This window comes from Suricata suricatta, chromosome 8 (assembly GCF_006229205.1).
Source record: "Suricata suricatta isolate VVHF042 chromosome 8, meerkat_22Aug2017_6uvM2_HiC, whole genome shotgun sequence".
Lineage (NCBI taxonomy): Eukaryota > Metazoa > Chordata > Mammalia > Carnivora > Herpestidae > Suricata > Suricata suricatta.
This window is the reverse complement of record NC_043707.1, coordinates 133,874,109-133,900,998: the sequence shown is the minus strand read 5'-3', so window position 1 is coordinate 133,900,998 and position 26,890 is coordinate 133,874,109. Positions and strand designations below refer to the sequence as shown.

General features: G+C 52.4%; 2 protein-coding genes across 3 annotated transcripts in view; one reads left to right on the top strand and one right to left on the bottom strand.

The window, feature by feature from the left end:
- Positions 1 to 26,890, bottom strand: part of MTOR (mechanistic target of rapamycin kinase) — a 137,306-nt gene that overhangs the window by 47,795 nt on the left and 62,621 nt on the right. The window lies entirely within an intron of this gene.
- Positions 15,638 to 21,279, top strand: ANGPTL7 (angiopoietin like 7). The gene is made up of 5 exons (XM_029946055.1): positions 15,638 to 16,515; positions 19,112 to 19,212; positions 19,756 to 19,950; positions 20,611 to 20,809; positions 21,043 to 21,279. The coding sequence occupies exons 1-5, from the start codon at positions 16,146 to 16,148 to the stop codon at positions 21,210 to 21,212; spliced, it is 1,035 nt and encodes a 344-aa protein (XP_029801915.1). The 5' UTR covers positions 15,638 to 16,145; the 3' UTR covers positions 21,213 to 21,279.

Here is a 26,890-nt window from a genome sequence, read left to right as displayed (position 1 = left end):
GAGTGAGGGACACAGATCAAGGGAGACTACTGAATACTGAAAACGAACCATGGACTAAAAGGGGAGGGGGGGGTGATGGTCATGGTGGGGGGCACTTGTGGGGAGAAGCACTGGGTGTTATATGGAAACCAATTTGACAATAAACTATTAAAAAATCATCTTTAAAAATTTTTTAATGTTTATTTATTTTTTTAATGTTTTTTATTTATTTTTGAGAGACAGAGAGGGCAGGGGAGAGTCAGAGAGAGAGGGAGACGCAGAATCTGAAGCAGGCTCCAGGCTCTGAGCTGTCAGCACAGAGCTCAACGTGGGGCTCGAACCCACGAACCGTGAGATCATGACCTGAGCTGAAGTCGGACACTTAACCAACTGAGCCACCCAGGCGCCCCAATGTTTATTTTTGAGAGAAAGATAGAATAAGAGTGGGGGGGAACGGGGGACACGAATCTGAAACAGGCTCCAGGCTCTGAGCTGTCAGCACAGAACCCACCACAGGGCTTGAACTCACCAACCGCAAGATCATGACCTGAACTCAAGTTGGACAGTTAACTGACTGAGCCACCCTGGCACCCCTAAAAAGGATCTTAAGTTGAGGCACCTGGGTGGGTCAGTTGGTTGAGTGGCTGACTCTTGATTTTGGCTCAGGTCATGCATGATCTCACAGTTTCTAAGATCGAGCCCCGAGCTGGGCTCTGCACTGACCGCACGGAGCCTGCTTGGGATTCTCTCTCTCCTCTCTCTCTGCTCTTCCCCTGCCTGCATGCACGTGATTTCTCTCAAAATAACTTAAAAAAAGGATCATAATTAATAACTAAGGGCATCCTGTAGCTCTGCAACAGGAGGGGTGCTTGGCCTTCCACCCCTGCATCGGCAGGGAGGTATAATACTTGTATGAGGAAGGAAAGCAAGCACCAGGTGGTGGTGGGGTAGTCCCTATAATTTGCCGTGCGGGAGAAGGCGGCCCAGCCAAGCTTTCATTTTATTTCTATATATTAGAAAAAAAATTTTTTTAATGTTTACTTATTTTTGAGAGAGACGGACCACAAGTGGGGAAGGGGCAGAGAGAGAGGGGGACACAGAATCCCAAGCAGGCTCGAACATGGGAACTGAGAGATCGTGACCTGAGCCGAAGCCGACACTTAACTGACTGAGCCGCCCAGGCGCCCCACCGAGGCTTCATTTTAACTTCCTCACGGACGCCGCGGCTGTCCACTCCTCTGACCCCGAGCTCCCATCCCGCCTCTCCTTTCCTTTCGGAAGCTGCGGATATGCCTTGAAGCCTCCCGACAAAACAGCCAGCAGGTCGCCACCGCGGGCTCTCCCAAGGCCGCATGTTCGAGGCTGCCAGGCTTACAGACACACCCCGCGGGGCAGAGTGTGCGATACGTAAGTCTCTTGTTAACGCAGTGCCCAGTCTCCTGCCTACCTGGTGACACAGGGCCGCCCTCTGACACAGTCCCCCTTTTAAACTCAGATGTGGTTTCATGAGACTGAAGGCAGAGGCCGTCTGTTTGGCTCATGGGGAGAAATCACCTTCACTCTGAGCCCCCTTAATGAGGAGCCCTTGTTTCACGGGGCAGCTGGGAGTCTTCTATCGTCCGTTCTATGAACACTCCCCTGTGTGCCCCTCAGTCTTTCCCTGTTACTGCTGCAGGCCTAAACGGGCAAACCGTTCCAAACCCCACAACAAAGGAGCGCTCGACACAAACCAGACCCCAGTGACATCGGTCCGGGGGACAAGCCCTGACAACAAGCAAGGGGAGAGGGCTGGAGGCTCGGCAGCAATGTGCCCACGAGAACCTGCAGGAATGACAGGCAGACGAATCTCCCGTCTCCTCTCGACAGGCGCCGAGGCCACAAGAACAGAGCGTTGCTGGTGGAGGCCGCACGGGCAGCGGCCCACCTGCGCTCTGCTCCGTCTCCCGGCGGGAGCGGCCCGTTGAGGTCTCACAGTCACGAACGGGAAGGGCCTAGCCACGTCATCAACCCCGGAGCCCACAGCGGAACCCGGCCTCAGAAAGCCCGTGAAGAGACGGACAAGAAAACAGCGGGGCAGGACTGCAAGAGGGGGAGAGGCAATCCCACAGACATCCCGTTTCCCTCGTTCCCACCCCGAGGCTCAAGTTTTACTAAGGGAAGCGGAGTTGAGAACTAGAAACTGGGGAAATTCTTGGCAGTCGAGGGAGACAACTTTCTAGAGCTGAGCTGAATTAACGAATGAGGACGAGACGCTGCCTCACTGCCTTCCACGGCAGACACCAGGCATCTTCTCTCCCCTCATCCGCGAAGTCTTCAGAAGCTGGGGAAGCAGGTCAGGGGGGCCAGGGGCTCAGCAGTTGAGGGGCTTCTCTTGCTGCCCCAGCAGACGCCCCGTTGGGAGCGGTGGCGGAGAAGCCGTGCTGGCAGGAGGGCCTGCTCACTTCTCCATGGCTCTCCCTTCTCCTCAGTGCTTCTCCTGTGCACGCGGTGACCAGTCCCACGAGGATGAGGCTGACCGAGAGGGTCAGCCACTAGCCGCTCAGGGTCTTAATGCTGACCCACAGCACAGCAGTAAGAGGGTCTCTGGTTTGGCATCCAAATGCCATTCCTACCATCCGAAGAACTCTGTTGCTTCCCGAAGGGTTCTTGAAGCCATTGCTCCACAGGCTTCTGGACTGATGTCAAATCCCAAGTAATTTGGCCTGATAACAAATTCCTTCTTGCATGGCTCATGTGGTGATCGACCTCACCTCTTAGCCTCTCTGCCTTGATGATCTGTAGGCTATTAAGAGCGAAGCCTGAGCCTGTCTGAAAGTCAGTCATAGGAGCACCTGTAGTCACATCTGGGGGACCGCTTAGGCTTTCCTAGCGCTGCCATCAGGAATTTATGAGAACGTTATGCACTCGCTTCCCAAATGGCTCCGGGCCTTCTTTCTGCTGTCTATTTCGAGTGCAGTCTGTGTTTTGCTTGGTTCCCTGTCAGGTCCGAATTCTCTGAATTCCCTTAGTGCCAGGCTGGGGACACATGCAACACAGCTGACTGGGTGCTGGGAGCCGCACCGGCCTTGCTGGATGACAGGGTCACAGTAAGGAAATGGTAGACGAAGCACAGCTCCTGCCACAGGTGACGGAAGCTGGCATCTCCTTCTGTTAACTGACTGCTCGTGTAAAATTAAGCCTGTTGCTATTGATTAGGACTCACAATGTTCCAAATCAGACCGATATTCCCCAGAAACCTCATGGGAAGAAGCATATTCCCACCTCTATAAAGAGGAAGTTAAAGCACTGAAGATGTTTGTCAAAAGGCTCCTCTATTGAGCTTCACAAACTTAAGACATGGAAATTAAGGGGGTTAAAGAACACAAGCATAAGGTTTGCCCTGGCCAGGAGATAAAAGCCTGACTTAGGAAATAGAAACAAACAAGAGCCAGGCATAAGTTACTGCTCATACTAGGCTAAGTTGGTGCCCATTGTGAGGATGGGTAAGAGTAGTTACAACTTAAACTCATATGCAAAGACCAGCTCGTCTAGGGCACCTATGGCACCTATACCTTCAACATCAAAGAACAAGGCTGTTAAAAGGTTTACTTACTAACCATCACAAATAAATTCCTCCTCTTGTGAGCCAAATAGAATGCCTCCTAGCCCTGTTTCTGCCTGAATTTTAGCATCATTGTTATAAAATGTGTTTGCTATCTGCTCCTCACTGAAAACATCCTGCTATCTTCTCAGTTGTAAGATTTACTACCGGTTCAAACAAATGTGTATGTTATCTGCTTTTCACTGAGAATATCCTGTCATCCTATGATGTGTAAGTTACCTCACTGTAATTAGAATAGTTCTGAAGAAACGCCTCTGTAAAACCTGTTTCTGCATCCTTTTCAAAGCATCTTTATCACTGAGAATTATTTGTAAAAACTCCGCTTTTTGATGTCATAAGTCTATAAATAAAGGTCCAAAACTTGGCGAGATAGAAGATGATAAAGAGGAGATGACAGAAGAAAGAAGTGGATGCCAGGCTGGACCAGGTAAGAAACTGCGTGAATCTCTCTTCATTTTCCCGTCCGCCCCTACCCCTTCAGGGAGCCCTGGACCAGCCAGAGCGGGCCTCCGGCAGAGGCAACACAGCTGACTGGGGACCTTGGCAGGTCTGACCGAGGGGCTCCTGACTGGCCAAGAGGAGGCCAAGGTGGACACCGCTTTGCATCCTTACCACCTACATCTCTCACAGAGGCACAGCCGCTCCGGGCCCTTCCCTGTCCCTTCATCCAGCACCGAGTCTTAGCTCTGTGCCCCAAGCGTGACTCCCAGACAGAGCTGGGGGCATCTGGCAGTTCCCCTGGGGCCTGGGAGCAGCAGGCTAGACCGGGGAACCCGAGAGTGCGGCAGCCTCTTTCTGACGAGGCTAAGTGAAGAGAGAAGGCAACACGAGGGCATCTGAAATGTGACATGGAGAAAGGCCCATTTAAACGCAGGTGGTAGGAAAGTGCAGGCAGGCTGGTTGGCCTCGGTCACCCAGGGACAGCGGGTCAGGTGACGGCAAGAGCACCCATGGCTCTGTTAGGGTCAAACTTCCCTTTTCTGCTCTAGAAACTCAGGAAAAGTCACGTTAGTCCTTTTCTACATATTCACAGACAGAAGGCTGATCTCATCAGCAGGTTTCAAAGCCAGGACATTTGGCGTGCCTGGTGCTCTAGGACACCTGAGGCATCAAGAAAATGAAGATGTCTGGGGTGCCTGGGTGGCTCAGTCGGTTAGGCCTCCGACTTCGGCTCAGGTCAGATCTCACGTTGGTGGGTTCGAGCCCCGCGTCAGGCTCTGTGCTGACAGCTAGCTCAGAGCCTGGAGCCTGCTTCCGGTTCTGTGTCTCCTTCTCTCTCTGCCCCTCCCCCTCTCATGCTCTGTCTCTCTCTGTATCAAAAACAAATAAAACATTAAAAAAAAAAAAGAAAAGAAAAGAAAATGAAGATGTGATGTGGAAGGGGGTGGCCTGCCTTGGACAATCACTGGGTTCCTGATGTCTCAGTCCAGAGTGGCTTAAGGGCAAAGAGCTCTTACTTGGTCTTCACCGTTGCCTTCGGTCACAGTTTAAATGGCATGTCTGTCGTGATACCCGGAGGCCATGCTAAACCTGCATGTGAGGAAGTGGCAACTGTCGAGTAAAAAAGACAGAACGCTAACAGCTGCGTTCGGGGAGATCAGGGCCAGGGGAGACAAAACATCCCATCTTTCCAAGACTGGAGCGGGGAGGTGTATGCTCGTCAGACTTCACTGCAATTTAACCACCTTTTCAAAACGCTGTTTTCACCTACGCATATTCTATAGAAATAAGAACGTGTTTTATACATAGCGGTGAGCAGAGCATTCATGTAATTCTGTATGTTGCTTTTTCACATAACACAGGCATTTCCCACTTGATCCAGTCTTGGCAATTACGTTTAAACATCTCCACGGTTTCAACCTGCCTGCGGCTCCCAGGCCTGTAATCGGTCTCATGGGTGCACCTTCTGGGCTAGAGGGTGGGCCGCACCCGCCTCAGACTGCAGGCCGCCAGGCGCGCGGCTCAGGAGCACACGTTTGGCGTTCTTGCACACGCAGCAAGCGATCTGTCCGGCAGAAGTCTGCAAGGCTCGCTCTGGAAATCCGAGCACCGAGGACGGACGCAGGGGCCTCAGTGACAAGCCCGGCAGGCTGTCCCATTTCACAGGTCACGTGCAGGCGGCCCCTGGCTGGACGCGGGGCCCAGGTGCCCTAGCACAGGCCCGGGTAAGGCACGGAGAGGCCGCATAGCCCCAGAGTGTCAAAGCACACGGTTTGTGCTGGCCGGGTTTCCAAGCCAGGGGCCCGTCAGAGGCGTGCCGTAAAAATGATGAATGGCTGTCACATCTCCAAGGCTCTGGCTGATTTAGGGAGCCGTCAGCAGACACATCACTCCCAGCATGTCAGCCAGTTAATTACTTCCAACTTTATCTTTCTTGTCAACACTTCTTGACAAACTGGCCATTATCTTTTTATTCTATGACAACCAGCACTGCTCCTTTTCTGGAGATGCCCCGAGGTTTTCCTCCTCCTTTCCGCTTCCTTGTACCCAGAGTGGAATGAAGCGCTCTGGGAGAGCCAAGTAGAAAGAAGAGCCGTCGGGAAGAGGGCTGCCGGGGCGAACCCGAGGCTCGTGCTCGGGTGTCTTCGCTCAAAGCAGAGTTGGTATTTTGGGTGAAACCCCGACTTGCTGGCTTCCCGATGTCCAAGAGCTCTGCCTCTGTCCCTTGCGGGGATGAAGTGGGGACACAGAAAGGTAAGTGGGCCGGCGTCCACTGATCTGGCAGTGCTGAGCTCTCCCCACGGAACGGGATAAGCAGCTGTGAGGTGGCCCTCTGCCCCAGGGACAGCGGCCACACTGTAGAAATACTGGCGCCCATTCTGGAGTCAGGGAAAAGGGAAAAATAAACCTACTTCTTGGGAAGGACAAGCCAGTGGAAGAGGGCCATGACGCGCTATGATCGGGCCACAGAGATTCCAGGCCCGTGAGGTGACCAAGAGTATTTACAGAGACCAGCGGTGCCACCACCACTACGTTTCGCCATCACTGGACAGGTGATGTCGGGGGAGGGCGCCACGGGGCAGAAACCAGCACCTTCTGTGCTTCACCAGGTGTAAGACGCACGCTCTAACGGCTCGGAATCACGACATGGAGGAGAATTCAAGGTTTCAGAGCGCTGTGACACGGTTTCGTTGTCAGCAGTAACCCCCGCCCCTCCCCGCCCCAGAGACACATAAAGATCAGAAGCACCTTCTCTAACTCACCATTTGGTGGCCCCACTAAATCTCGAGGCGTTCCGGAGGGTGAACTAGATACAGGGGAAGGGCAGACGTTGACTCCTGAACTACTGAGAGCTTCCCCCTTCTGGGGGGTCTTGGGCTGCAGTGAAAGACCCTCCGTCCTTTTGGCTCCGCTTTAGAGGAACCCCAGGGGTCTTCCCTTGGCACAGCTCCTTGCTGGTGGACGGCTTTGCTTGGGGTTTCTAAGGTGCTCTCTAAGACAAGCTGTTGTACAGTGAACTTGTAGGAAATCTTCAGAACAGCCAGAAATATGCTTATGCTCTACCGGGGACCGGTGAGGGACCTGGCCCCCTGGGTAGGGCTGGACGTTAAGAGGGCACGCAAGAACGAGATGGGCCCGGGAAGGTACAATCTGCGTTAGTGCTCTGGCCGCACACGCTGTCCGTCCTCTGTCCAGCCACTCTCCCCTGTGTGGAGCTGCCCGACGACGGGTACAGATTCCTAGAGACGCGTTGCGCTTTCGAAGTCAGCATGAGCCCGGAGGTTTGGAATGTGTTTTCGTCGAGAAGTGAGGAGCTCTGAGCGAGTCCTCACTCATTCTGGCCAGAGTGCCTTTTCTTCCAGCAGAGGTGGGGGAAAGAACACGACTCTGTCCCTTTTCTGGAGGCCAGGAAACAACTGTAAAAGCAGGACTCATACTTCCAAGCGACACAGTGGTGACACCCTGGGAACATGGTTTAGAATTAAGACGGAGTGGGTTTTGCTCACCCTTTTTGCCCCTCGCTGGCAGGCTGCAAAGAGCCATCACCCTTGCCAATGATTGGTTGCTCAGGCACAACTGGCTCGATTTCTTGAACATTCTTAAAGAATTACTGTCCCCCTTTCCCATCAGCGCTGCCCACATCAGGGCGGCAGAGGTCCGGCCCGAAGGGAAGCTCTGGTCCCAGGACATGAACAGGTGATCATCCCCTGCCCCTCTGACAAGGTCTTGTCTCCAGCTAAGAGCGACTTTCTTCTGCTACTGCAACGTAGTGGGTATTTCATCCCCTTTTGGGGACGGCAAGACCCTTCAGGTTCCCGGATAAGTTCTGGGGAATAAGCTGCCCAGAGAGCAGCTGTCTTTACGGGGACATGCTACTCCGCTCTGCCTTCAACGTTAGCTGCCGCGTGGGGCCCGTCAGGCTCGATGGTGGTGAACTAGCAGGCTGGTGCGGGCTGAAGTGACGGCACGCAGCGTGCCCGGCCTCCGGAGGAAAGTGGAGCCGGACAAAACCTTGCCCCAGATGCTCTGTGGTCCTTCTGCTGGCCGTCTTCACGTGTCCAGTTCCCACTTCCTCTGACTCTGTGACGAGGATCCACAGAAGGAGAGCGGACTCGGAGCAGGAGAGACGGTGGGGGCCGACGATGAAGACCCCACCGCGACAGAGGACCGCCAATGACCATGGACAGGCTGAGATCCCCAGATGCCGCAATAGACCTTTAGGTGATGAGAACCCGCCGGGGATTCCTTCCTTCCCTTGACAAGTTCCAAATCAGGAGCTCTTCGGTCTCAGCCTGGTGCTACGAGACGGATGTTAGAGCTACTGTGGTAAATTCAACAGACAAGGTCTTTGTTTTCACAGAGCTTAGAGGCTGGTGAACTAGATGTACAAAAACCCCCAAACAAACCAAAAAACCCTGAAATAAATGCTGTGAAGGTAACCAGCATGAAGAAAACAGCGCCTAGATGGGGACTAATGCAGGGTTGCTTAGTTTGGATGTGGAAGGGGAGGGAGGGCTTTTCTAAGGAGAAGATAACTAGATACCCAAACAGTAATATTTAATATTTGCCGGACACTATGCCACTATGTCCGTTATGATCTTGTTTCATGAGCACTATCTATTTAAAAAAATATTTTTAATGTTTATTTTTGGGAAAGAGACACAGAGCGAGAGTGGGGGAGGGGCACAGAAAGATGGAGACACAGACTCTAAAGCAGGCTCCAGGCTGGGCTGTCAACACAGAGCCCGACGCGGGGCTCAAACTCATGAACCGTGAGACCAAGACCTGAGCTGAAGTCGGACGCTTAACTGATTGAGCCACCCAGGCTCCTCTAGCACCATCTACCGTTGAGTCAACTTCCTCGCTGAAGTGTAATACAGGTATACAGAAAAGTGCACACAGGGCGCAGCCCGATAAATCGCAGAGTGAAGATACCCTTGTAAATACCACCCGGAGTGAGAAATAGAACACAACGCACAGCCAGCACCCAGAAGCACCGAGCTTCTCCCGACTGCAGCTCCCCACTTCATTCCCAGAGGCAACAACTATCTGACTATCTGACGTCTGACACAACTGGTTATGTGGCCCGACTTTTGTTTTACTTTGTTTTGTTTTACTTTGAGAGAGACAGAGTGAGTACAAGCAGGGAAGGGGCAGAGAGGGAGAGCCTGTCAGCACAGTGCCTGATGCGGGCCTTGAACTCATGAAACCGTGAGATCGTGACTGAGCCAAAATCAAGAGTCGGATGCTTAACTGACTGAGCCCCCCAGGCTTGCCAGGTTCTGAACTTCCCCTGACACTCCGTCCGTGTTGCTACATGCCACGGCAGTTTTTCCTTCTAGGGCTGAAGACTAGTTCACTCAATGAATAAACCACAACTTATCCATCTTCTCGCTGATGGGCATTCAGGTGGCCGTCAGCTCTTGGCCAGCATGAGTGGTGTTCCTACCAACGTTCTCGTGCCTGGCTTTGGCGCAAGGGTGCTCGCACTGCTGTTGGGACTCCACCTCGAAGTAGCACCGCTGGGTCACAGGGTGTCTTCAGCTTCCGAGGACACTGACAAACTGCTCCCCGGAGTGGTTTTAGCGATTTTACATTTCCACGGGAAGTATGTGAAAAGCCCAATGGCTCCACAGCCTTGTCAACACTTGGAACCGTCAGCGTTCCCCACTTCAGTGTGTGCGTATACTGGTGGCACGTGATATGAATTTCCATAACGACTGATGGGCTTGAGCAGCTTTTCAGGTGTTTGCCGGCTTGTGGGGATTCTCTTTTGTGACGTAAGTGCCTGGTGACATCTCCTGCCCATCTTTAAGTTGGCTACCTTTTTAGAAGTTGTTTGGGAAGAGCTGTGTGTATGCTCTGGAGGCAACAGACACAAAGATCTGGGCCGGAGATAATATGCTTCCCTCTTCCCTCTCTTCACAGTATCTTCTACTGCATTTGAGAGTGCTTTCTTGCACGGTTTCTTGTAGGCTTTCTTTGTATCTTGTTTAAGAAATCTTTGCTTACCCCCAAAGTGCCGAAGAGAACACCCTATGTTATCTTCTAGAAGCTTTAGTTTCACCTTTCACGTGTGGAACTGAAGCCTCCTCTGAACTTGAAGTTTGATGTGTGTGGTGTGAGGTAACGGTCGAGAGCCCCCCTTCTCCCCGTAAGGCTGCCTAGCTCACCTGGAAGACTGTCCCTTCCTCAGTGTTCTGTGGTGTCCCCGTGTCAAAAATCAAGGGTCTACATACATGTGGGTGTTTCTGGACATTTGATTCCGCTCCATTTATCTATGGGTTTAGCTGTGTGCCACCACTACGCTGCCTTAATCACTTACAGTAGTAGCTTTATGATAAATCTTGATTTCTCATAGTTTAATTCCTCCAAATTTATCTTATTCAAAAATGCCTTAACCATTAAAAAATGTTTTTAACATTTAATTTTTGAGAGAGAGAGAGAGAGAGAGAGAGAGAGAGAGCGAGCGAGAGCGGGGGAGGGGCAGAGAGAGAGGGAGACAGAGTCCGAAGCAGTCTCCAGGCTTGAGCTCAGCACAGAGCCCAACGTGGGGCTCAAACTCACAAACCACGAGATCATGACCTGAGCTGAGGTCAGACGCCCAACCAACTGAGCCACCCAGGTGCCCCAAAAATGCCTTAACTATTTTTAATTTTTATTTTCTTCTTATTATTTTTTAGTGTTTATTTTATTTTTGAGAGAGAGAGAGAGTAAGACAGGCTCTGAAGCGGGCTGAGCTAATAGCAGAGAGCCTGAAGCAGGGCTCAAACTCAAATGGTGAGATCACATCCTGAACTGAAGTCAGATGCTTAATCAACTGAGCCACCCAGGTGCCCTGCCTTAAGTACTTTTAATCCTTTGCTTAACTGAACCCCAAATCCTCTGAGGTAACGTAGTTAGCATTCGCATTGTCACTGCACAGATCTGTAAACCCAGAGAAATAATTTGCCCAGGGTCATATAACTACCAAATGATGGGAAGGGATTAGAACCCAGATTTGTCTGAATCTAGACCCAGCTATTTCAAGTCCTTGTATATGGCCTCCTTAATCCTCAGGCCAGATGATCCCGTCAGGGCATTTAATATGAATAATGTATTACAATGTCAAGAAATCCTGATGTTCTACGCCGCCCATTTCCAGTTAAAAATCTTACGGGGCAAGTACACAAAGCCCCCTTCCCGGTGAAACTCCGGGAAACAGAGCGACAAGGGTAAGAGCTGCTTAGATCCTTCCAGACTCGTCTGTCTTCAGAGTAGCAGTCAGGCCCCTCACATGGACTCCTGGGGGCCCTCAGGCCTGGCTCCTCGCCACCTCTCTGGCTTTAACTGTCCTCCGCCCTGGACACTCAACTATGTACATCCTCCTACTCAGCCAAGGTCACAAGGCTGCACCTTGCCCAGAATGCCCACCTCCCACCCCTGGCTACCTCTTCCTTTCTCTGTGACACCCGGGTATCACTCCCCTTGGGAGGCCTTCCAGAACTCATCTGGGCTGGGCACTCCCCGCAGCACGTCACCCTGCCCCAGAGCTCAGCCGTCTGCTTCTCCCAAAGGAGCGGGGAGGCAGTGGCGGCCATCATTGTTAACTGTGCTCTCCAACCTGCATGCTGGCTAGCAGAAGAGGCCTTCGCTATGAAGTCTGAGAGCAGAGACAGGCCCTTTGGCTAGGTGCTGTCATGAAATAATAGACTCTAGAAGGAGGCCCGACAAACGACTTCTAACACATCGGGAATGCATTCCGGTAGAAGGGGCAAATCGGGAGGCTTAGGGAAGAGACGGATGGACCTTCGGTGGTGGATGGCATTTAGCGGAGACACAAACAGGACTGAAGGACAGAAGTGTCAGGTATTGAGGTGCCTGGGTGTGGCTCAGTCGGTTAAGTGTCTGACTTCGGTCCAGGACATGATCTTATAGTTTTGAGTTCGAGCCCCGTGTCGGGCTCTGTGCTGACAGTGCGGAACCTGGAGCCTGCTTCGGATTCTGTGTGTCCCTCTCTCTCTGCCCCACCCCCACTTGCATTCTGTCTCTTTCTCAAAAATAAATAAATGTTTAAAAAGAAGTGTCAGATATTAAATGGGTGCATACAGTAAGGCAAAGCTGTGACTCACTAAAAGACTTTAGGAGAAATAAAATATCCCCACGAAGAACACTATTAAACTGACAACAAGGCAGGTTCTTCTAAGATGTACTCTGGCCACAGACTGGGAGTCTGGTTCGAAGGGGCGCTGTGGCCCTCCCCAACTGTGCCAGTGATGGTGTAAGGACAGGCAGGGCCAGGAATATATTAGCAAAGGAGGAGGATCTCCGAGCGGGACGTTTTCGAGACAATGAGACACGACGCTCACGTGTGTGGACGGAGAGACCACCTCTAGGCCCTCCCCGGCGCTGTAACCCTCGGGCTGCTCAGAACCTTCCCGTCCTCGGCGCCAGCCCAGGATGGTGTGGCCCAGATGGTGAAGTTTCTGAGAACTTCCAGGCTAAGTAAACGCTCCCTGGCTCTTCTCATCAAGAGTATAAAGTTGATTTCATAAACATCTTCCCCGGGAACACCAAGGTGACCCTCTTTCACCACGAGCAAAACAGAGAAAAGGAAAAACCGCAGGATGTTCCAACACAGGCTTTCCTCAGTTCCACAGTTAATTCCCATTTTTAGTGTCACTTTATCCACTGAGGGGCAGTGAAGGTTGATGTCTCTTGCAGAAGGGAAAACGGGTCTTGTCCTCCACACTCTTCCTGGTTTTCTCCACTGGCTTCAGTTAGCTGTACTCAAAACAAGGGCTTACTTTTCCTTCTTTCAGAAATTCAGGATCTAGGACACGGCAGGGCCGTGGATGCTTGCAGGATCGATCAGCTTCTGGCATGGCAAACACTCTCACTTCGCTATTGTTATTATCTGTTTTTAATTTGGGAAGGTTACTGACATTTGGGCAGCTTAGCTGATTTAGAAAAAAATCTCCAAATACAGAAAGCTGCTGTCTCCAACTTACACCTCATGTTAGAAACAGGTTTTCAGCAAATAAATGTCAGGGAGCAGGTCTTCATGCTAACGGCTACGTGCTTCTGATCCAAACCCAGGAACCCCCAGGAGGGACTGCTACACGGGCTGCGGATACAAATGACTGATTCACTTTCTGCCCAGATATGAAACTCCGTTCCTAACAGTTTCCTGTTTGGGGCGGGGACGTGTCCGCTGGGAAGAACAAACAGAAAGCTGGCTGGGGGTCCCCGGAGCTCCACGGTTCCCTGCTCCTTCCTCTACCGCGTCGCTGCAGGCGGGAGCCGAGGCGGCGGGGTCACCTGTGACACTCCGTGTGCCTCCGTGGCACAAGCTCAGTGTCAGCTGGTGGCTAGGAGGTGGGCAGAAGATCCTCTCGGGTTCAGGAGGCCGCTGGATGTCGGCAGTCAGGGCTGGGCTCGCGGCAGTGAAGTGAACTCCATGTGGCCAAGACAGCTGGGCTGGGCACTTATAAACGGAGCGGGGACTGGCTCTCCCGAGGGGAACGGCAAGGTGCTGAGGGGTGCCAGCCACGCCCTCACCCCTCAGGAGGCAAGGAGACTCAGGAGGGGAGAACACAAACCCTGGATGACCGGGGCCACAACCGCTTTGCGATTTGCAGGGGTAAAAGCACTGTTCAGGAATGCCAGCTGCTGACAGAAATGACTTCTGAAGCCAGAAGTGCCGACTGTAAAAGGGCACCAGGGCTCACGGCTCGGAAGGGGGGCCGTCAGGCATCGGGCTCGCGTGTAAAGGACTCACACCGACCAGCTACGGTACAAGGTCGGCCTCGGAGACTCCGTGACACGGAAGCAGGAAGGGTGTGTTCCAAAGGCAGCGTCAGCATCGCTTCAGGACCGAGGGGCCTCCGTACATGTTCTCCGTGAAAAGCTCGTTTTAAGTATTTAAGGTTTGCTGAAATCCCAGCTTGCTCCCATTTGTTTTCAGAGGAGTAGCGCCCTTCAAACACAGCACATGAGAAGTGAGAGCACCCCCATTTTCGGAGAGGTGCATCATAGGTAGAGAGGAGCTTCAGGTTTGTGAACTGTGTTATATGGGAAGAGGGAAATGAGACTGCTAATACGGATTTATCGGGGGCCAGAGATTCCTTTCCCTGTGATTTAATGTACATTCCAAGTTTTGAGTCACGGGCTATGCGCTTGCGCTGTTGTGCCTACAGACCGACGGAAGTGTGGTGACCAGGCCAGGACCGCGTCCAGCACTCCTGGGATTTTGTCCCTGACGTCCTCTCAGATACCTCCTTGTCAGATGCCGAGGGCCCACGTGTGGAAGAAGAAAGTACATAAAAAGAAGGATGACTGAGCAAATCCTGTCCAAAATCTACAAGGAACTCACTAAACTCCACACCCGAAAAACAAATAATCCAGTGAAGAAATGGGCAGAAGACCTGAATAGATACTTCTCCAAAGAGGACATCCAGATGGCCAACAGGCACATGAAATGATGTTCAGCGTCACTCATCATCAGGGAAATTCAAATCAAAACCACACTGAGATACCACCTCACGCAGGTCAGAGTGGCTAAAATGAACAAATCAAGAGACTATAGATCCTGGCGAGGGTGTGGAGAGATGGGCACCCTCCTACACTGTTGATGGGACTGTAAACTGGTGCAGCTGCTCTGGAAGACAGTGTAGAGGTGCCTCAAAACACTATCAGTAGAACTCCCCTATGACCCAGCAATAGCACTGCTGGGGATCTACCCAAGGGATATAGAAGTGCTGACGCATAGGAGCACATGTACCCCAATGTCCATAGCGGCACTTTCAACAACACTCAAATCATGGAAAGAGCCTAAATGTCCATCACCTGATGAATGGATCAAGAAGATGTGATTTATCTATACAATGGAATACTACATGGCTGAGAAAGAATGAAATTTGGCCATTTGTAGCAACGTGGATGGACTTCGAGGGCATCATGCTAAGTGAAATAAGTCAGGTGGAGAAGGACAGATACCATATGTTTTTCCTCATAAGTCTAAAAGGAGAAACCTAACAGAGGACCATCGGGAGGGGAAGGGGGGAAAAGAGTTAGGGAAAAGGAGGGAGGCAAATCCTGAGAGACTCTTGAATACTGAAAACTGAGGGCTGAAGGGGAAGGGGGAAAAAGGAAGGGGAATGATGGACATGGAGGAGGGCATTTGTGGGGAAGAGCCCTGGGTGTTATATGGAAACCAACATGACAATGAACTATAATAATAAAAATAAAAAAGGATGACCGAGCAAATCCTGTGGATAGAAACTACAAAGCCTTTTTTTTGCTTCCTGACATGCTTACTCTATTTCCAGAGCTCTTCTAAGTTGGAGATTTTCCACTGTGACATGGTGTTAGATCTGGGTGGAATGAGGGTTTTGTGAAACATCATTTTCTGCGTGATGATCAGAGGAAAAGAGAACCAGTTTTGCTAAGTGCATACCCAGCAGGATGCCAAAATATGCCCGATCCTCATATAAACAGCATGGATTACATTAACAGGCCTCCCTCGGTGAGTGCGAGTCTGATTCCCAATTCTCTTTGCCTACTTTACATTCACCCCGTGGTTATGTAACATTTAGAATGGAGTTTGGAAATTGTTCTGACCCTGCCCTGCTCGTTGATAGAGCTGAGCCAGTGGCTGGCGGGGGCACAATCTAATAGGCGAAATTGGAAACACACAAATTCACAGTCCTCTTGTCTCAGCCCGGAGACTGTGCAGGCAAGGAAAGGAAGACTCACCCCTGTGTCCCTCCTCCCCTCTGGCCTAAGTTTGCGCTGACTTCACCCAACAGGCACCTGACCCTCCCAGATGAGCGGGGAGGGGCTACGGCACCAGGCACGGCCACAGTGGGGGTGGAGGTGCAGGCAGCAAACAATATTTAAGATGCTGAGTTTGTAGAGCATTCAGGCTGGGGAAGAAAAGGTATAGGGAGCCCAGTGAAGCTGCACTTTTAACCTGAAGCTTTGAGAAAGGCTAAGAAAGAGCAAGGGAAGAGAGAGCGCAACAGGGTGCTGAGCCCATCCGGAGTGAAAAGTGCACAGCTGTGATTTGCTGCAGCTTTGCAGACCTCAGCCGGGCAGAGCCAGATCCCCCAAAGGAAGTCTTCCTTACCCAGGCCCACGAAAGATGCTGAAAAAGACTCTCTCAGCTCTGACCTGGCTCTGCATTCTGATCACGGCCTTTGTCAGCCACCCAGCATGGCCGCAGAAGCCCCCGAAGAGCAAGACCCCAGCACAGCTCAAGGCAGCGGCCTGCTGTGCGGAGGCGGAGGAGCTCAGGGCCCAGATCGCCAATCTGAGCAGTCTGCTGAGCGACCTGAGCGCGAAGCAGGAGAGGGACTGGGTCAGCGTGGTCATGCAGGTGATGGAGCTGGAGGGCAGCACCAAGCGCATGGAGTCACGGCTCACAGACGCGGAGAGCAAGTACTCGGAATTGAACAACCAGATTGACATCATGCAGCTCCAGGCAGCGCAGACTGTCACCCAGACCTCAGCAGGTAAGGAGAGCACGTCCTCACACTTGTCACCGCCTTCTCGTCCGCACACCTGCGCGTCTCTGTGTGGCCTGGTGTCGGGATAGGTTGGCCATCAGACCCATGCCTGGGGGTTGTATGGGGGTATGTTTTCCTGGGTATGGGCCACCGGCTCTCACGTTCTGTAAATTTTTGTCAATGTCCCCAGGGTCTGCATAGTCTCTTTACTCACACCACGTTTCAGCACATGGAAGGTATGAATTCCCACCCCAGAGTGCAGAGGGACGTGGTTTGCCCAGAGTCACACCGCAGTCTTAGAGACAGGGTTCAAGTCTGCCCAATTGGTTCGCTCCTTACCCAGAGCTGACAGGCTGTACCCACAGTCCCAAGGGAGCAGGCATGAGCACCAAAACTGTGACGTCTGTTGCTCTAGAAGCCGAGCTCTGCCAGAAACAGTTCTCTCGTGTCCCTAAGATTCAGTAGAACGGGGGGCGCTTGGGGTGCTCAGTCGGTTATGTGGCCGACTTTGGCTCGGGTCATGATCTCATGGCTTGTGGGTTCGAGTCCTGTGTCGGGCTCTGTGCTGATGGCTCGGAGGCTGAATCCTCCTTGGGATTCTGTGTCTCCCTCTCTCTCTGACCCTCCCCTGCTCACACTCTGTGTGTGTCTCTCTCAAAAATAAATAAACATTAAAAAAAGAGATTCAGTGGAACGGGCATTAATGGCTTTTTGTCCTGTCTCTGCAAACCTGACTCTTCCCCCTGGCTCAGAGTTAGGCAGAGCTGCTGCCTAGAGCCAGAAGAATTCCCTGGTGTCAGGATGGACAGGCTCAAGGGTCTTCACTTCTGAGATTTCTGTTTTTCCCCACGATCACAAGCAAAGTTCTCCCATTACAGCAAGTAAGAAAATGCAATGCCGAAATCTGGAGTTTTAGAAGTCCCTTCCCCAATAAGATACATTTAATGCTTTCTCAAAAAAGATATATTTAATGCTTTCTTTTCTAAAATAACTTTTGGTTTCTAGTTAGGTTGGCTCAGACCGGCCAAGGTGAATTTATTGTTCGGAGAGAAGAAATGGGGGCTTCTGAAATCATCAGGGAATGGTGACTTGTCAGGAGAATATCCCACAGATATGTCACTTATTACTGACAGAAAACTCTCGGTCACATCGCAGACCGAGTCAAGAAACAGAACAGAGGAAGTGCCTGGTGACTCTCAGTTCAAAGGGAGAAAAAGCTTTAACGTGAAATAAGCTTAAACGGCCGTCATCTAATAAGCCACCTAATAAACCACCATGTGAAAACCACTTCCCAAGCCATGTCCTTCCTGCCCCTCGGCATGGGGCTGGAAAGGCGTCCTCAGGACGTTTTCCAGACGAGCGCGTCCTGTGGGGTGAAGCCTGACGCGAGGCAGAGCAGGCCGGACCAGAGAGCACCGCGCTGCCCCTGACCCTCCGCTCGGGGCTGCCCGCCCCCCAGCAGCGAGTGTCCGGGGGGCCAAAGGCAGCTCTCCTGCTGGGCCTCTCGCTCTCCTGGCCCAGGACATCACTCCTCAGTTTTCTTCCTTATGACCAGGTGCCGGGCCACCGTTAGGCTCCCTAAGCAGGTGGCTCATCGGAGAGAGCAGTAAGTCGATGCTTTCCTCAGAAAACGAAGGACGCTGATGGCAGAGGCACACGTCCCCCTCCCGCACTGTGCTCTGCCTGGGACAGTTCCTGGTGGCAGTGAACTTCTGTGTGTGCTCTTCCTGAAGGCCCAGCGCAGGGGACGCCAAGAAAAGGGCCCCAGAGACAGAGGGCAGGCAGCGTCTCCTGGACTCTTTGAGTCCTATCAGGAAAGACGGTCTCAATATTTGAGATCCGGAGACGAAATCTGGCACAAAGCCATGGCCCCAGGACGGCCAAGGAAGTGTTTAAATGAACCCCAGGGTGACCACCAGCCCGTTCGGTGCTCTGGTGTGCTTGTTTAAATAACGCTGCCAGGGGAGGCCTCCAAGGTTCCCCAGGGTGTCTGCACTTCCGTCTGAGGAAGGAACAGTGTTAGATGAAGGGGGGGAAAGAAGATGGTAAATCGATCTCCCTTAATGAGGGTCCTCGTAGGCAAAAATAGATAAAACTAGCCATTCTCAAAGGCAGAAATAGCCATTCCCTCCGAAAAACCACCCCCTCTCCCAAACAAATAAACCAACCAAGAAAACTACAAAACCAGACCCTATGGGATGCTCGTGACATATGTGGTGAGAGAGGCTAGCGGTCCTAGAAGTGGAATTCATCAAACAGGCGCATCTGCTATGTGGCCCTCGCACCCCGTACTGTTTCCAGAATTCATGGCCCAGACCACAGCAGGTTACCCTGACACCACCTGTCTGCTGCTCTCACGGCTGCTGCTATCCAGGTGAGGGCTTCCCCACCACCAATGAAGCCAAAATACACCCCCTTTTGGTCTCCCAATGGCCACACCCCTCCAAAACCCAGACACTGCCTGGTAATGAAAACTCATGTGAATTTCGTAGTAGAAGTGAAGTCTCAGTTTTTAAACTTCCCATGGACGGGGCACGAATGCCCACGTGCTGTGGAGCCCCTGGGTTTGGACACTCACTCCTGCGGTTTGCTCCTCTTGCAGACGCCATCTACGACTGCTCGTCCCTCTACCAGAAGAACTACCGCATCTCTGGAGTGTACAAGCTGCCCCCCGATGACTTCCTGGGCAGTCCTGAGCTGGAGGTGAGGTCACCAGAGCCCCCTGCCCAGGTTCTAAAGGCAACAGGACCGGCCACGGTCTAGAGAATGGGAAACTCAAGACGGAGAATGAAACCCACTGAGTATCAGAGAGCTAGCCACACACTCAATTTGTGGGGGGGAGGGGAACCCCTCCCCCAGCCTCTCTTGGGCCCCTTCAAGTCATTACCAACCAGATGCCAAATCTGACACAACTGGGCAACTCTATAACCTCCACCTGACTTGGTGACAGGTCCTGACACAACCTAGAGTTATTCTTGGGGGAAGGGACAAGAGAGAGCACGTAGAGAGCGCACACAGATTTTCCTCTCTTCCAACTGCGTGTGCGCTTGCCCCCGGCCTCCATTTCGACAATTCTTCCTCAGCAAACCGGCACCGCTCTCCTGCTCCAAGACACTGGGGCAGAGTCAGAGCCCGCACACGTCCACTGGCCCCGCGGAAGCAGGAGGGAGGCGACGAGGCCGGCCCTCGTGTCCCTCTGCCTGCCGCCACCGAGGGTCCCTGACCAGGGCATCCTCTCTGCCCCAGGTGTTCTGTGACATGGAGACCACAGGCGGCGGCTGGACCATCATCCAGAGACGCAAGAGCGGCCTCGTCTCCTTCTTCCGGGACTGGAAGCAGTACAAGCAGGGCTTCGGCAGCACCCGCGGGGACTTCTGGCTGGGGAACGAGCACATCCACCGGCTCTCCAGACGGCCGACCCGGCTGCGCGTGGAGATGGAGGTGAGCGCCGGGCCCCTGGGACCGGAATGGGTGCCGCACACAGCCGTGCCCAATTCGGGGGCGCCCTTCCTGCTCTGACTGACTACAGGCTTGTGCGCTTGCTATGGCCATTTTCCTACAGGTTGCAGTACAAGTGAGGGAAAAGAGGCTTTTTCCTATTTTCTCACCAAAGTGAGGCCGTGGCTACACAAGAGGCCAGATTCGGGCCTGAGCTGGGGAAGGGGGGCAATAGTCATTTGTATGGAAACACTGCGGCCCCACGCGGGCCTGGGGCCTGAGCTCCCCTGTATGCACACCTTACGGACACTGACTGGTGATGGTCGTGAAGGGGCTGGAGGCCCCGCTACCTTCTCAAATGACTCTGAGTACAACACGGGAAAACACACCCACACCTTTCAGACAGACAGGGACAGGGAGGACACAGAAAGACAGGCTACTTCCAGGCCAGAGGGTGACTCAGGAGGGACCCTTGCTCGGGGACCCTTGTTTTGTGACTCCCAAGCCTAGTGTGGTAGCTAAAGGGCAACAGGAGATAAAGCCTTGCTGGGCCCCCCATGCGCAGGGACGCGCGGCTGCTCGCTGAGAGAGGGGAGGCTGGTGGGGAGGCAGGGGACACAGCCCTGTCGCAGCTTCTCTAAGGCCCCGCCTGCTCCCCGACAGGACTGGGAAGGCACCGTGCGCCACGCAGAGTACAGCCGCTTCGCTCTGGGCAACGAACTCAACAGCTACCGTCTCTTTCTGGGGAACTACAGCGGCAACGCGGGGAACGACGCCCTCCTCTACCACAACAACACGGCCTTCAGCACCAAGGACAAGGACAATGACAACTGCCTGGACAAGTGCGCGCAGCTGCGCAAAGGTGAGGTGCGGGGGCTCCCGGGCCGGTTCCAGGTGGGCAGGCCAGACGTAGATCCGCAGGGCTGGTGTCCCGGCTTTGGCACTTGGGTGGTTATTGGCCCTGATGCTGAGCTCCTGCCCAGGCAGCAGCTCCGCCAATCCTCCGGTGCCATTTGCCTGCCGTCTCCGGGGCGGGGACAGACCAGGCTTAGGGCCCCGATCTCTCTCTCTCTCTCTGTCTCTCTCTCGGGCCAGGTGGCTACTGGTACAACTGCTGCACAGACTCCAACCTCAACGGGGTCTACTACCGCCTCGGGGAGCACACCAAGCACCTGGACGGCATCACGTGGTACGGCTGGCACGGCTCGAGCTACTCCCTCCGGCGCGTGGAGATGAAGATCCGCCCGGAAGACTTCCAGCCCTGAGCGCGGCCGTGGCCGGGGAGAGGGGGCCAAGCGGAGGCGGGGTGAGGGCAGGGGAAGGGGAGGAAGGGAGTGGAGAAAGGGTAGGGATGGAAAATGGCCTAGAATCTTCAACGAGAGAGTCCGTCTCTAAGGAGCACAATGAAACTGCAAGGCCAAGGACATCACCTAAGTGGGGTGAATTACTGAAACACGGATGGGCCATCACGCAACCTCCCAGGGGGCTGGCCCGAGTGGGCTCCCTGTGCCTGCGGTCCCTGCCAGGTTCACTCAAAGCCACTCTTTTCCATTTGATTTTTCTGTGAAAGGAAAGTAATTATGACATCACTGTGTCTATTCAGTTGAAGGCAGAAAATAGACCCCTTGGCTAAAAAGAATCATGTGATTTTGATCTTTGAGGAGAGGCCTTGGGTGATGGAGAAAGGCAGAAAAGAGAGCGGTGGAGGAAAGAAGTTTCGATTTTTAAATCCAATCCAATGAATTTACCTGCAGTCTACATGTTTTGTTTTTTTTGTAAACACGAAAATTATACTGTTGGCAGTGGGTTGACCGGGGAGGGATCGCTGGGGTCCTGGGCCTGGCGGGGGGCCTCCGGCACCTCCCTGCCCGGCGTCAGTCAGGGTGCAGCTTGCTGAAAGGCAGAAGTGCGTCTAGTGGCGGCTGGGGAGTTCCAGAAGGAGGTGGGGGAAGTCCCTGGTGGATGCTTGCACAAAACTGCCTTAAAATGTTCAGTCGATACAGATCTGTTTTTATTTTTTACTTCGTAAGAAAGGGGCTCTCAAAGAGCTTCCTTTTTTAACTTGTCTATAAAAAGTGGCTGCGAAATGAAGGTAGATGACACTATGGTTAATAATTCATGCTGTTTATAGGCATTTCGCTTTGTAAAAATAAAATACTATAATACCTTGTAAACATCTGAAGTTTCCTTTTCCTTCCACAATAAATTCTTTTAAAACTTGATGGTTTTTAAGTTATCACCATGACCATTCAGAGCAAGGTAATAAGCTTAAGTGAAAAACCAGAGGGTGAGCAGTGAGAAAGAGACTGATTTTGTTAGTCTTCAGGGAAGCCAAAGCCGGAAGCCAGAGAGCGAAAAGGCGGGGCTGTAAAGGGCAGCAGCCGCCGGGAGAGGTCAGATCTAGCCACCTAATCGCAACGGAGCCCAATGCCACCGCCTGGCTTCAAGATACTTTGCAAACCAACACCCCCACTTGCTCCCTGAGCAGGCCAACGCTACAGAGAGGGGGCATGTCTTTAGGCATAACAGATGCCGAGCTCCTCTGGACTGTTAGGAAGTTGCTTTTCCTCGCCAAAATGAACCACTGCCTTGACTCAGGCAGCGTAAGGAAAGCAAGCCATCCTTCCTCCTCTGTGTTCCCCATTGTACCTACAGTCCTTGGACTGCCGGGAGCCTGTTTAACCTTAGAAACAGAAACTCGGGGACTTTCAAAGGAACAGAGTGAGCCGAGAAGGAGTGCAGTGCCGCAGGGCGTTCCGCAGGCGGGGAGTCTGAGATGCCGCCAGCCAGTGGGATACTGCCCGGAAAGTCAGGATAAAAAGATCAGGGGGTTAAGAGAAGAGCAGGAAAAGCATAATGCCTCTGGCAGAAGTAGCTGGTAATTCCCTCTCTCTTCTCCTCTCACCCCACAACTAAGAAACATCTGAAGCTCTCGGCACCAAAGGCTAAAACCAATAAGTGGGCTCGCCTCGAACCAAAAAGCTTCAGCACAGCCAAGAAGCAATACGTGGCAAAGGCAGCTGACAGTACGGGAGAAGAGATTTGCCATCTACAACCCCCTGTGAGGAGTCAATATCCAAAGTACATAGAGAAATTATGCAACTTAATAGCAAAAAAGTAAATCCTCCAATTGAAAAAGGGGCAAAGGTCGTAAATAGACATTCTCCCAAAGAAGACACTCATGGGACGGCCAACAGGTCCACGGAAAGGTCAACATCGCACATCATCAGGGAAATGCAAGCCATCCAATGAGATACCTTCTCATACCAGGAATGGGGGCTGTTATCAAAAAGGCAAGAGATAACAAGGGCTGGCGGGGATGTGGAAAACAGGGAACATCTCTGGTGAGAACGTAGATGGGGAGAATTTTAAAAATAAAATTACCATACGATCCAGAAATTCCACTTCTGGGTATATATGCAAAGGAAAAGAAATTTGTAACTTGAAAATATATCTGCACTCCCATGTTCATGGCAGCATTGTTCACAACGGCCACGACATGGAGACAGCCCAGGTGTCCGCTGACAGGTGAATGGATAAAGAAAATGTCACACACACACACACAGAGGAGTATCACTCAGCCATATAAAAGAAAGAAATTCTGCCGTTTATGATGACCTGGAAGAATCTGGAGGGCATTACACTAAGTGAAATAAGACAGAAAAAGAAAAATGCCACATGGTATCCCTTACATGTGGAATCTAAAACAAAATGAAAACCAAAACAACCACCTGATTTCCATGGCTGCTGGGGGTGCAGAGAGCTGGGGAAATGCAGGGACAGGCTGAAGGGCACAAACTTTCCCGGGTGAGACGGGCAGGTTGTGGGACCTCATGCACGGCGTGGGGTCCATAGTCGGGCAGTGCTGCACATTCTACAGTTGCTGAGAGTGGGTTTTAATTGTCCTCATCACACACACACACACACACACACACACGCACACACACACACACGAGTTAACAATGTGAGGTGATGGCTGTTGTATTAATGATCTTGAGCTGGATAAGCATTCCATAATGTGTATCAAGCCATCATGTTGTATATTTTATTATTACTATTACTTTAAATGTTTATTTGGACAGAGAGAGAGAGAGAGAGAATCCCAAGCAGGCCCCATGCCGTTGGTGCAGAGCCACATGTGGGGCTCAGTCCCATGAACCGTGGGAGCATGACCTGAACTGAAACCAAGAGTCGGACGCTTAACTGACTGAGCCACCCAGGCACCTGCCTTCATGTTGCACATTTTCAATATATACAATTATATTTGTTAATTATGCCTCAGTAAAGTTGGGGGGGAAAGTATCTAAACTGTCGTAATCCAAACCTATAGTTGCTGAAATTTACTCATATTTTTACACGTACACAATTGAATAAACAGAGTATGAACTTCTCGCAACAACGTTAATCTTGCAGAAAGAAATGTTACCATAAGCAAACAAACAAAACCCCAAACACTGAGGCTCCAAGTCCGCGTCTGGGGCTCGGTTCACCCTTCCGGGAAAACCCCACGATCGCGGCCGAGGGAACGGGGAGAGCGGCTGCTCCAGGACGCAGGGTGCCACCCCCCCCCACCCCGCAACTTGCGGCGTGCGGATTCTGACCGGAGCCACTGCTTCCCCGGCACCTCCCCAGTGCAGGCTGAGGATGCACACCAGGGATTCGGAGATGAGCCCAACACCACCTCTGACTCTGAAGAGGACAGAGCCACCAGGAACCAGAGGAAGACTCAGTGTCACCCTCGAAAGTAAAATACCTTCTGTTTCACCCTCCTCGACTTGTGAGAGAAGGTAGAGGAGTGCGCGGCCCCCTGGGAAGCGCCGGTCCGTTTTCAGTTACAATTCTGCTCATCTCCATCAGAAAACGTTTTAAAAATGGGATTACTTGCCAAGAAGCAGGTGCCATGGATTGAATGTGTGTGTGTCCCCTCCCCGCCTCGATTCCTACGTTGAAGTCAATTCCCAAAGTATTTGGAAGCGGAGCCTTTGGGAGGGGATTAGGTCATGAGGGTGGAGTGGCTCATGCATGGAAATTAGGGCCCTTAGGAAAGAGACCCCAGCATCTCGAGTTTTGCTTTCTGCGCGTGAGGACCCAGGGAGAAGATGGCAATGTGGCAACCTGGAAGAGGGTGCCACCAGTACACAGCTGTGCTGGTCCCTGACTGTGGGCTTCCCAGCCTCGAGAGCCGTGAGAAGTCAAGGCGACCAAAGCCCCACAGTCCGTGGTGTTTTGTTACAGTGGGCCAAATGGACTATAACAGGAACCTGGTGCCAAGGGGGGTGGGGGGGGGCTGCTGTTGTACCAAATACCTAAAGACGAGGAAGTAACTCTGGAAGGGGGTGATGGACAGAGGCTGGGAGAGTTCTGGGCTGCGTGCTGGAGAAAGCCCAGACCGCCATGAACGGACTCTCAAAGGGAAATTCTGGTGAAAGCTCAGAAAGAGAAAAGAGACCCAGAGAGAAAGCTTCTGTCTTCTTAGCAAACGTGTAACCGTGAACGGAATGGGGCTAGAGATACAAATGTAAAGGCCATTCTGACGAGTCCTCGGACGGAAAGGAAGACTGGTTATCGGGAACTGGAGAAAAGGCAATCCTTGTTATAAAAGGGCAGATAATTTGCCTGGATTGTGCTGGCGCTGCAGTGTTCTGTGGGAGGCACAACTTGCGAATGCGGACGCTGGGCGTTAGCCGGGGAGACTCCTAAGCACACTGTCGAGGGTGGCTTGGCTCTTCCTGACTGCTCAGAGCAAAATGAGAGAGGGAGAGAAACAACAGGAAGACAGACTGAGCAGAAAAGGAGCCAGAACTTAAAGATTTGGGAAATTTCCAGTCTACTGTAAGAAATGAGTATGTATGTTCGGAGAGAACACGAAGCGTGGGGGCACGCGAGGCTTTGCTGAGGGGACTGGTGTGTCATGAACTGTGGCTCTAACGAGCAGCTCCAGGGGAAAACTACCACACTGAACAGATGGGCCGAGAGACAGGAGGGGAGGAAGGCAGGCTGCTGAACTCTTGGATTTTACAGGACGGGACCACGGAGCTATTTGGCGGTGAGCGAGTAAAGGATGATCCTGAAGGCGATTCGGAGATGAGCAGGGCTGCCTGCTTCTTTTCAAAAAGGAGGGCGATTGCCTTGCTTTTAACAGGCCCGTGAACTCGGCCCAGAGCTGTGGGGGTAGAGCCACCGCAGGGCTGCGTAGCCAGCGGAGCTGTGGGGCCAGGACCTCTGCCCCAGCAGGTCCAGAATGCAGAGCGTCACCCGGAAGGCTTGTAGGGCAGACATCCAGCCAAAGGGGATTCCTCTCAAGTCTGAGGATCTCATGGAGTTTGCCTTGCTTGGATTTGGACTCCTGTGGGACCCGTCACCCTCTCCTTTGTCTCTCCCATTCCTGCCTCGTCAGTGTATTCTGGAAGCATGTAACTTGTTTGCTTTCACAGACTCGCAGCTGGAGACAAATTCTGTCCCAGGATGAACTGTTCCTAGGTTCTCAAGCCTGTCCCTGATGTGGACGATATTTAGAGGAGACTTTAGAGCCGATCCTGGAATGGGTTGACTTTGGGGCTGTAGTGATGAGATGAATGTATTTTGCACTTAAGAAGGACATGCATTTGGGGGGCCAGGAGAGCAATCCTGTGGACTGAATGTTTATGTCCCCCCAAATTCCTATGCTGAAGGCTAACCCCCAGTGGGATTGGATTTGGAAGTGGGGTCTCTGGGGGGCGATTAGGCCATGAGGGTAGAGCCCTCACAAATGGGATTAGGGCCCTCATAAAAAAGAGCCCAGGGGCTCAGTAGGTTGAGCATCCAACTCTCAGTGTTGGTTCAGGTCATGAGCTCACAGTTTGTGAGTTCAAGCCCTGTGCTGGGCTCTGCTCTGAAAGCAAGGAGCCTATTTGGGATTCTTGCTCTCTCTCTCTCTGCCTCTCCCCCACTTGTGTCTCTCTCT

Bases quoted from the DNA above. Each gene is read 5' to 3' on its own strand.
- ANGPTL7 (XM_029946055.1), top strand. From the start codon at position 16,146: ATGCTGAAAAAGACTCTCTCAGCTCTGACCTGGCTCTGCATTCTGATC. The intron at 16,516-19,111 runs GTAAGGAGAGCA...CTCCTCTTGCAG, and splicing joins TGTCACCCAGACCTCAGCAG to ACGCCATCTACGACTGCTCG. The intron at 19,951-20,610 runs GTGAGCGCCGGG...GCTCCCCGACAG, and splicing joins GGCTGCGCGTGGAGATGGAG to GACTGGGAAGGCACCGTGCG.